Consider the following 9,704-nt stretch of genomic DNA (forward strand, 5'->3'; position numbering starts at 1 on the left):
TGGAAGAACTGTGGACTAGTTTAAAGTGAAATACGTTACGACAGGAAGAAAATTGATCGACGCATATTTATTTGTCAATTTTTTCAAGTAAATTTACGCGAAATGCAGTAAAATGTTTCCTCTAAGTTCACAAAAGAAGTATTGGATGTTTAGTGATGAAAATGATCTTACGGCACTGCGTGAGAAGACCAATGCAGAATTTATTGAGAAGCACGGTGCTGACATGACGGTATGCGAATTGTGTTTCAATATGGAATAATTCTTGTTTATCTTTACATCAAATGTAATATTCATATTTATTCGTTATATGCACTGTATATTTATTTAATTATATTTGTAGTTGACTAATTTTTATTACTTTCGGTTAGTTTTGAGGTTATATTTGCGTTTGATCTTCTATCGGTATAGACACGTTTTTACAGGATCCTACTCTGTTGGTATGGGAAACACGTCTTCTAATAATCGCACTACTCAACTTGTCGTTACTTAATTATTTAGCATTGCAGTAGCCTATTACACTAGCAGGTTTTGAAACCGGTTTTGAAATAATCATTGGCATGCTTATCGAGCAGGCATCAAACTGGATATTTATTACGCAATGTACATGTTTCATGTAAAGCCGGAGCAGAGGGAAGAGTATTTCCTCTCAGATGCGGAAGAGCGGACACTTCTTCGTTTCTATGAGTTGCAATTGAGAGATTTTTGTCGGCGTTTTACACCACCTATGCCCAGAGCCACTGTAGCAACTGCGCTACATTACTTTAAGCGGTTCTACCTAAGGAACAGCGTCATGGACTATCATCCCAAGGAGATTTTAGTCACTTGTGTTTATTTGGCATGCAAGGTGGTTTTCAATATTCCATAGAACTTCCTTGAGATTTGTGATAAATGTTGTACTTAAAGCTTATCTATATTTTAGGTGGAAGAATTTAATGTGTCTATATCTCAGTTCGTAGCTAATATCAAAGGTGACAGAGAAAAGGCATCAGATATTATACTGAATAATGAATTGCTATTAATGCAACAGTTGAATTATAATCTTACTGTACACAATCCATTCAGGCCAGTAGAAGGGCTTATGATTGATATCAAGGTATACCTTAAGCGTTTATCTGATTTAGATGTAGGTAAAGAATTTATCAAAAGTTATTTAATTGTAGACACGCTATACATCCTTGGAAAATCCAGAAAAATTGAGGCCACATATCGATGAGTTTCTAGAGAGGGTTTTTCTGACTGACAGTGTTTTGCTTTATCCTCCAAGTCAAGTTGCACTTGCTGCAACTTTGCATGCAGCTTCCAGAGCAGCTGCCAACTTGGATAATTATGTGACTGATACTCTGTTCTCTAGAGATCACTTGGCAGGAATAATAGAAGCTGTCAGAAGTAAGTGGAGCATCAACAAAGTAAATCAGAGCAGATATATGTACTAGCTGTAAACACCTTTCAGAAATACGTTCCATGGCCAAAGGTGTGGAGCCTCCATCTCGGGAAGTTGTACGAGCACTAGAAAAGAAGCTGGATAAGTGTAGAAATCAGGAAAACAATCCTGACAGTGAAATGTGAGTTCTACTCCATACATGATTGAAGTTTGTCTTCATGAATAGTGGAATAGCTAGCTTGAGGTAAACTTGTTTACAGCTACAAACAAAGAATGCAGGAAATGCTGGACGAGGAGGATCTGCGGGATAATGAAAAATATGCAAAAATTATTCAAGATCAGGCAGCTCACGATGAAAAAATCCTAGGTGTCAGTAAGGTTTTATCTCCGGCTACTAGGTAATAATTTCGTATAAAATACATTATCATATTTCGTTAAGAAATCACATTGTTATTATACTTCTTATTATCGTTAATAATTACAGTAAAAAATAATATTAAGTCACATAAATATTTTCCTATACTTAGTTTCAGTATAGACAACTTGTAGCGTTAATATGACTCATTCAAAAATTGAGGCTCGTGCCTCCACTTAGTTACTATTATCATTATTTATTCTTCACGTTACGTCGTATCCTCTTCATAAATGCAATTATGTATTTTTACATTATTTTTTAAACGAAGTCGTCATTGTTATTTAATATAGCTTTGCAGCAAGGCAACTTTCTTCTATGTCTCTCCCTCATTATTATTATCCTTCAAGAATCTTGACGGTTATGCTGATGCCTGAAGTCCAATCTTTGCGTAAGGTGATGGGTGGTATGATTCGTGGGTAAATTTTGAAAAACGGAAGTTTGTGGTACATTTGCAATATTGCTAGGTAACGGCTGTATTATTGGTAATGCTGGTGGTAAAGGCATGGGTGCCAAATGCGGAGGCAATAACGATGACCCCTGTTGGGATTGACCTGGATAATTAAAAAACCTGCAAAAATAAAAATATTCTCATTCCTCGTAAAATTATAATATTTTCAATGTACTCACCATAACCGATCCCCAACAAAGATCGGTCGGGGTGCAGGAATTCCTAAGCTTGAATAATATTGTTGTGCAAGTAATTCCACGTCGTTCGTATATTTCCTTTTCCATTTCGTTCGTCTGTTTTGAAACCAAATTTTAATCTGTGACAAAAAAATTATTGCCGTCAAAAAAAACACCCTGTACATCAATACTCTTCATAATCTAAATAATCATATTTCCCTATATGCATATTTTATATTAATAACCTTATTTCCACTTTCAATTTTGACAAAAATTATGCCCCGGGTGAGGATCGAACTCACGACCTTAAGATTATGAGACTTACGCGCTGCCTACTGCGCTACCGAGGCCTGTGGGCGATTTTCAACGTTTCAGTAAAACATGGAAAATGTACCTGAACTAAATTACCTTATTCACACATATGCAGGCCAAAGACCACCTTTAGTTTCCTGGCCAACTTAATTTTAATGGTGAAGAGCTATCTTAAGTTAATGCAAGTGCATTGAATCAAACCATATTTCCAGTTTCCGTAGAACCCCGTATACAAGAAAAAGCACTTCAAAAGCGGAAATCCTAACCTTAAAAAATGCCATTCCATCGATTTACCTATCCCATTTCCAAGAGGGTAAGGATCTTATTCAGAAAGTACATGGTCTGTTAGGGTAGAAATATCCTATGGCAATATATCCTAATTAAAAAATCGACGCCTCTCCGCTCGGTCGACGTCGAGCGTCGGGGACAAAGTCCGACGTCCGTATGCGTCGGGACCCTTTCGTGAAGCCGTCGAAACGACGGAACGTCGAGTAACGGTAACCGAGGATGCGGGAGCAGCGGCTCGTTAACTCTGAGAAATATTGTGACAGTTATGTCTGCAGCCCGACATGTCTCCTTCTCTCTGATCTGTCGCTTTGCGTCCTGTAAGACTGAAAGACTTGGATACTGAGAGTCTCAGTGACTGTGAGACCGTGTGACTACGAGTACCCAGAGTACGTCAGACGTTCATCCACAAAGTCGTCCAACCCCATGCGATTACCCAGATAATTATCTCAAGACGGTTTTGACACGAGAAACGGTGCATACGTATTTCTGGGCAATTATCAGAATAAATGCACACTTACAAAATTTTACTGGCGTCTCGCGCACTTTTCGACTAAGCGCATGGACGTGGTGATTTTTTTGTTAAAAAATTTTTTTGTTTTTCTCTACACTTTTTTTTTTCACTCCACAACAGTATTTTACACACTTCCTTGACGTTTACTCCTGCTTTCGGGATACGCGATACTTTGACTGTAACTTAAATTGAGGGTAACGCTTCTTTTCCGGATGTGACGAGTAGTGTTTCCATGACGGGAAATTCTGACGTTCGTCCTTATATCTTTTTTTTAGGGCTGTGGGTACACTGTACAGGTTTTTCGACGGGTTTTGAATTTCGAGTAACCGGTTTATCTTTCTTGCTGTTGAATTTCACTGTTCAGGGCATTCCTTTCAATGATACCTTTGCTACTTTTCTGAGTTATATCTTTAATGGGGTTTGGCTCTGTAACTATGGGGTGGGTAGGTGCTAATTGGTCTTAAGGGTACGTGAAGCCCCTTGGCGCCGTACTGTGGCGCCTGCACATGTGGTACAACCACGTTCCTGCGAGCCATAATTCAAAGACAGTTGACCCCTGGGTTCATAAGGCACCCTTCGATACAAGGGACTTAAACTATTTCAGGTGTCGAAGTTGGCGCCCTAAGGAAGTGCGTGACGTATATTGCAATATATCGGTAGAAAAATGATTTCCTTTTACCAAAACAAGAAAAAAAAATGTTGCAGTAAAAAAAATTCTTGTTAGCGACTACTGATTATTTAAGAAATACAAATTTCATTGATTTCTCAAATATTAAAGTCATCTCTTATTTTATTAGTATCTCCTGATTCGCTATCCTTAGTCAATTTTCAAAATAATTTCTCTCTAGATTTTGTACAACAAATTCATTTTAATTGATAATTAACTCAATCATTATATAGTATCTCCGTACAGTGGCGCCCGGTTTCCGAATTCCTAACAGTCCCGGTATTATCGGTATGTCAAAATGATCAGGGGAAACCAAAATAGGGGATGGCGACAGACATATGTAGGCTAGACGTCTTCCTCCGGCGCAGACGCCATCCCGAGGTCATCAGGATGATCTCGTGTATTATCGGACTTCAAAGATTTGCATAAATTTTGATAAAAATTTGAAAAAAAAATTTTTCTCAAAATCTTACCTGCGTTTCCGTAAGCTTCAACGTTTTACTGAGCTGCAGCCTCTTCGCCACGCTCAAATATTTATTCCGCTCGAATTCCGCTTCCAGGGATTTTATCTGCGTAGCCGTGAAGGCCGTTCGCGGCCTTTTCTTTCTCTCGTCGTCGCTGGACCCACTCGCGCTACGGCCCTGCGTGTCCTGAGCCTTGTTATCAATTTCCAATGTCGAGTTAGTCCCACTGCTGCTGGTACAGGCCTCTGAAACGGGTGATTTTTTGTTTTGAAAAATTTTCAAAAAATTAATACAAGACCACGAGTGATTTTCACGACGGCCGCTGTGCTCAATTACGCTTAAGAATTCTCATCGTCATTAATCTCTCCTTTTCTTTGCCTATGGGTAGCCTTACACACATATTATTTATATCAAAGACACAAGACTCTGCTACATGACACTTGGTGTCTGCTACGAGAAATGTCTCTTGGGTTTTCTTTTTTTTTTTTCTTCATGCTTAAACTTACTTTTAAACTCGAACACGAGTCTTTGCCATTATCTTATAATCATCTGATAATTTATCCAAGTCCAAATGTATCTTGTTACAGTTATACCCAAGGTATATCTATATTCGTAACGTGACAGAGAATTATGAAGATGGGTATGCAATTGTCACGTGGATAATGTAAGATCGATTTTATTTATTTATAATTGATTTTTTTATCGATTTTATCGAAATTTATAAACTTACTACTAATTTTATTTTATAGATGCGGATAGAGTGTCGCTCGTAAATAAGGATGCAGTTATTTTCGTTGCCGATCCCATTGAGAGCCGAAAACTTCTTGTCGCCTCCATGGAAACGGTTCAGGTGGCACGTCGCTGCGCCACGCGGCAATAAATATCCCAAGAAACTATTCGTGGCTGGTTCCCGCGGCCCACGAAGAAGCGTTTACCGGCTACTAATTGTCAGATGGCGACGTAATTGTCGCGTTTCTCGCGTTTTTGTACGCGCGTCCCTGCGGGACGCTAGGCGTCGCCGACGTCCCAGCCGTCGCCGATACCACCGAAAGTGTATGGGACTCGCGGAGAAAGAGGATCCGCTTGGAGCTTGGCTAAAACCGTACCCCAATAAGTTAGTCGGCTGCATGTAGAAACTAAGATTGGCGAGAATGAGTCGCAGCAATTCGCAATGGCGAATCTGTGGTTAATAGTGCAATGGCGGGTTTACAAAGGCGCACCAACTGTTGTACGCATAATAATTTTCATTCCTGTAACTCACAAGGCGTACACCTGTAGACTGTTCGAAGAATTATCGAAAACGAACTTTCATTGCGTACACAAGAAAAATAGCTTTTCAGAATGTAATTCTTAAAATGTATTTATAGACAATTTTTGTAATCGATGGGTACTTTTGGAAAGTACGTAAATTCGCTTTCTGTACGAATAATTAAAAATGTACGCTGAAACCGGAAATGCGTGGAATAGGAAGACAAGAAGAAAAAGCATTGAACCAACGTCTCGTCCGGCTCATTTGTCGTCGCAGTGGAAACGCAGGAGTCGCATTGATGAACGAGGTCTGCTAGCAGAATGAGAGGAAGAGAGAGAGACGGAGAGCAAAGAAGAAGGGTTGTTAGAGTCGAGGACGAGAGGAGGCGCAAAAAGATCTTCAGAGAGACTCACTCTGGTACAGCATCAGCATCAGTGGAGAATCTCGATCCTCGTGGAAGGGTGAGCGAAAAGAAAGAAGAGCGACAACGCATCAGGAATAGAACACCACGCCTTCTAGTTTACCTAATTGCTGCGAGCTACGCTGAACTTGTCTCCTAATTATTCGGTGATGAATGAGCCACGCGGGCTATAGCGGTCCAGAGCTCGGCGTGCGTGTGACACAGACTTTGAAATCTGATAATAGATACTAATTTTTGGGAGATTTTGCCATTTACTCGCGGGATAAGGAAATGAAAAATTACTCTCCGTAATCGGGCGAAGGAGAGGGAAGATCTTTGGTGGTTGATTATATTGGGGTTGGACGTCTCATAACGGCGGGATACTGTTTTACCTAATTTCATGGAAAATTATACATCCGGACGGTTTTGTCTTTTGGATCGGTTTTACTTTGGCAGTTACTTTGGCTTTTAGTATGAGTCGAATAGCTTCCCTTTTGGGTTTCAAGTTCCACGGATTTATGCGACGTCTACCACCTTTTTTTTATGGACCTCACATGCCTATGTTGTATCCCATGTGTCTGATCCTGTCGGCTTGGGACTTTATTCGTGTACAAACAAGGATTGGCTTTCCTTAGATCTCAAATTTATAGCATAGAACATTAAGAGTGCGTAAATCAAGCGGATTGAGGAATTGGGGGATTTGTCAGTTCACTTTCAAACATGGGTTCTTAAAATGGTATTTAATTGTCCTTGGTCGAATTTCGGCTGATTGCTATTTGGATATTGAATAGTAGATAGGAATGGATCTTTTTTTAATTGTTATCTTGATATCTCCTTTGTATTGATTATTGTGTCTTCTTGGGGTGAGAGTTGGAGGGACATCAAGTCTGCTACTTGAACTCGTTGGTGCGCAGGAAACCTGCTGGTGCGTTTCCATGGCAGAATTAGCAGGAGACAGATAAATAGTGGATGAGGAACAGAAACATTGAGTGGGCGTGGATCGTTGCAGGAAGTAATGGATCATACTCACTGGCGGACCCGCTACGCGAAGTACTGATTTTGCGTGGAATAGGGTTGGTGATTTTCATGATACCCTTGTGGATTATAAGAATTATATACATAGGTGTGATTTTTGTTTCTGACAATTTTTGAAATCTCTGACGAATCCTTATATGAATTTATATTGTTCATATATTTATAGTGACTTGAGTTACTGATTTCATCTGAGAAGCGTTAACGATTTTCATGATAACCTCATTGATTATAGGAAATATATACATAGGTATGATTTTGTTTCTGAAAATTTTTTAACTCCCTGATGGATCGTTATATGAATTCATATTATTTATGTTTTTATAGGAACTTGAAGCACTGATTTCATCTGAGGTGGGTTTATGATTTTCATGATAATCTTGTTCATTATAAAAAATATGTACATAGGTGTAATTTCGCTTCTGGCAATTTTTAATCTTTTTGCTGGACTCTAATATGAAGTTATCATAATTTCATTTTAAAAAAAGTTTGATGATTTTCATGATACACTATTATAACGGATGGTGACGGATTGGCACGATTGGGATTTTATTTTGAAAAATAGGGAAAAAGGGAATTTTATATGATACTAGTTGAATTTTTTTAATTATTAATTATAATACTCACCGTAACTGATTTCCGGTTCTGGTGACGTGGAACACACAATGTCGGATTCCTCCAGCTCTGTTTCCTCATTAATGGAAATTGAGGAGTCGGGAACAACCATCAGTCTCGTTTCACCCTCGCACGCTATTATATAGATTTTTTTAAGAATTATGGAAATTAAATTTAGATTAATCCGACCTTGTATACCGTTGCGTAGATTTTGTGTGGATTACGTTTATACATTCGTGAAATAAAAACGACACCGTTACTTACTTTCTGTACAAGAATAAGACTTGTGCGACGGGCAGACGCATTGCTGTGGTATCAATTTTTCATCCCTTAAGAATTTTTTATTTGGTGCCAAAAGTCTCTCTATACTGAATGCCGATACCTTTGGACTCTCTACCGGTTGCACCGATACCTTCGATGACTCTATCAAAGACTTTGACTTTTCTTCCGTCATTGTTAAGCGCACCTCACAATCACCACGCGGAAATTGGATTATCTTAATTTTTTGAAAAAAAATTTATCCACATCATTTAATCTCTCGGATTATAATCTCATGATCGAGATGAAGAATTTTCATTTTCAATTTTTTGTTTTTCACTGGTCCTACGAAATTTTGATATTTTTCTTTAAAAAAACTTTCTAGTCAAACTTTTCAAGTTTCATACTTTCTAATTAAAGTTTGGACTATTTTGCACCTCCAGCAGCTCATAGAACTGAGTTTCTGTCAACCGCGATTGACTCTGAAACCATACTGATCCATTAGCACCCCTTGTTCACGGGATTAGTTAGAGTAGACACTGTCAGAGAGCGGTGTCCAACATTTTTTTTGGCAGCGAACTCAAATTCTTTGGCATTTGGGGCGGTTCGAAAAAGCCACGTGGATATAACGTCACGACAGCACGAGCCAATCGTAAGGTAGTGTGGGCGTAGCTTGGCAAGCACGTGCGTTTTCAGAAAGAGCTTTTAATGATCTCGTAGCATGACACCCAGGACTGCTAAACGGTGGTAACGAGGGTCCCATAAATTTATGTCTCCGGTATAGAACATCAATTAATAAGTGTTACGTCTCTCATAGTCCAAAATCAGACCTCGTCCCGTTGAAATTTATTACAAATAAAATTTTAAAAAACTTTAATGTGATATATGGATATATCATGATATCATAAAATAAATAAATTATTAGAGAGCAAAGCTGTGCTTTTTCATGAGAAAAAGATCACATATTGGTACGATGACAGATTTTCAATTAGCCAATAAATTTTTGGCATGGATATCTATAATAATTTTTTTGTCCTGATAACCTCCCTCTCCTCACGCCGGGGCCGTTACCATTATTTAAATTTCACAACAGTTCGAATAATTGGGTCAATAATAATGGCTGAACGCTTGGTTGTTAGAGTATCTATTTTTTGTGCGATAAATTGGAAGGCTCAGGGTTCAAAATGGCTATTGGTCCCTTTTTTGGTGGTTCTGCAATTCGTCATGGTTCCTTTGACTGAAATGTGACACTGAAAACAGTGGAGAAACGTTTAATAATTTCACGCGTAATTGACGTTTGAATTTAAGCGCGTTTATCATTACTGGCTAATTAACGTGTTACACGTGCTATAGTCACGGACTGTATGTTTTTTGTCTGAACATACTTTTGGCTTCGTATTTCTGCAGTGGCTAAGGTTTGTTGCCATTTCTTGTTGGCGCCACAGCTGTGTTTTGTAGAATAAGAAAATAAGTCGAAATTTTAATAGT

The 9,704-nt window shown here is 38.7% G+C and overlaps 2 protein-coding genes and 1 non-coding gene across 5 annotated transcripts; 1 reads left to right on the forward strand and 2 right to left on the reverse strand.

Annotated features, from left to right (window-relative positions):
- The first annotated feature begins 17 nt into the window (after positions 1 to 17).
- LOC107268414 (cyclin-H) lies at positions 18 to 5,551 on the forward strand. Of its 2 annotated transcripts, XM_015741169.2 has the most exons (8): positions 100 to 229; positions 620 to 844; positions 920 to 1,093; positions 1,161 to 1,386; positions 1,451 to 1,562; positions 1,642 to 1,779; positions 5,250 to 5,326; positions 5,412 to 5,551. In XM_015741169.2, exons 1-7 carry the CDS (start codon positions 113 to 115, stop codon positions 5,281 to 5,283), a joined length of 1,026 nt encoding a protein of 341 aa, XP_015596655.1. In that variant the 5' UTR covers positions 100 to 112; the 3' UTR covers positions 5,284 to 5,326; positions 5,412 to 5,551. The 2 variants fall into 2 exon arrangements, with proteins under 2 accessions (XP_015596656.1, XP_015596655.1); XM_015741170.1 differs by lacking the exon at positions 5,250 to 5,326 and having other exon boundaries at positions 18 to 229; positions 5,412 to 5,436.
- LOC107268415 (homeobox protein ceh-30) lies at positions 1,784 to 9,679 on the reverse strand. 2 transcript variants are annotated; one of them, XM_015741171.2, is made up of 5 exons: positions 8,223 to 9,679; positions 7,971 to 8,093; positions 4,672 to 4,907; positions 2,424 to 2,560; positions 1,784 to 2,364 (listed from the first exon to the last, which is right to left on the reverse strand). In XM_015741171.2, exons 1-5 carry the CDS (start codon positions 8,410 to 8,412, stop codon positions 2,139 to 2,141), a joined length of 912 nt encoding a protein of 303 aa, XP_015596657.1. In that variant the 5' UTR covers positions 8,413 to 9,679; the 3' UTR covers positions 1,784 to 2,138. The 2 variants fall into 2 exon arrangements, with proteins under 2 accessions (XP_015596657.1, XP_015596658.1); XM_015741172.2 differs by having other exon boundaries at positions 2,137 to 2,347.
- Trnam-cau lies at positions 2,698 to 2,770 on the reverse strand. Its single transcript has one exon. It is a non-coding gene; the product is annotated as a tRNA-Met (tRNA).
- Positions 9,680 to 9,704: the final 25 nt, after the last annotated feature.

The sequence above is a fragment of the Cephus cinctus genome, unplaced genomic scaffold (genome assembly GCF_000341935.2).
Source record: "Cephus cinctus unplaced genomic scaffold, Ccin1 Ccin1_scaffold0542, whole genome shotgun sequence".
In the NCBI taxonomy this organism is placed as follows: Eukaryota; Metazoa; Arthropoda; class Insecta; order Hymenoptera; family Cephidae; genus Cephus; species Cephus cinctus.

What these genes read in the sequence shown, in the direction of transcription:
- LOC107268414 (XM_015741169.2), top strand. Translation starts at nt 113, where the DNA reads ATGTTTCCTCTAAGTTCACAAAAGAAGTATTGGATGTTTAGTGATGAA. An exon ending in GTGTTTATTTGGCATGCAAG is followed by an intron (nt 845 to 919) that starts GTGGTTTTCAAT and finishes TCTATATTTTAG; the next exon opens with GTGGAAGAATTTAATGTGTC. An exon ending in GGCTTATGATTGATATCAAG is followed by an intron (nt 1,094 to 1,160) that starts GTATACCTTAAG and finishes ATTTAATTGTAG; the next exon opens with ACACGCTATACATCCTTGGA.
- LOC107268415 (XM_015741171.2), bottom strand. Translation starts at nt 8,412, where the DNA reads ATGACGGAAGAAAAGTCAAAGTCTTTGATAGAGTCATCGAAGGTATCG. An exon ending in GTCTTATTCTTGTACAGAAA is followed by an intron (nt 8,094 to 8,222) that starts GTAAGTAACGGT and finishes TCTATATAATAG; the next exon opens with CGTGCGAGGGTGAAACGAGA. An exon ending in TTTGTTGGGGATCGGTTATG is followed by an intron (nt 2,365 to 2,423) that starts GTGAGTACATTG and finishes TTATTTTTGCAG; the next exon opens with GTTTTTTAATTATCCAGGTC.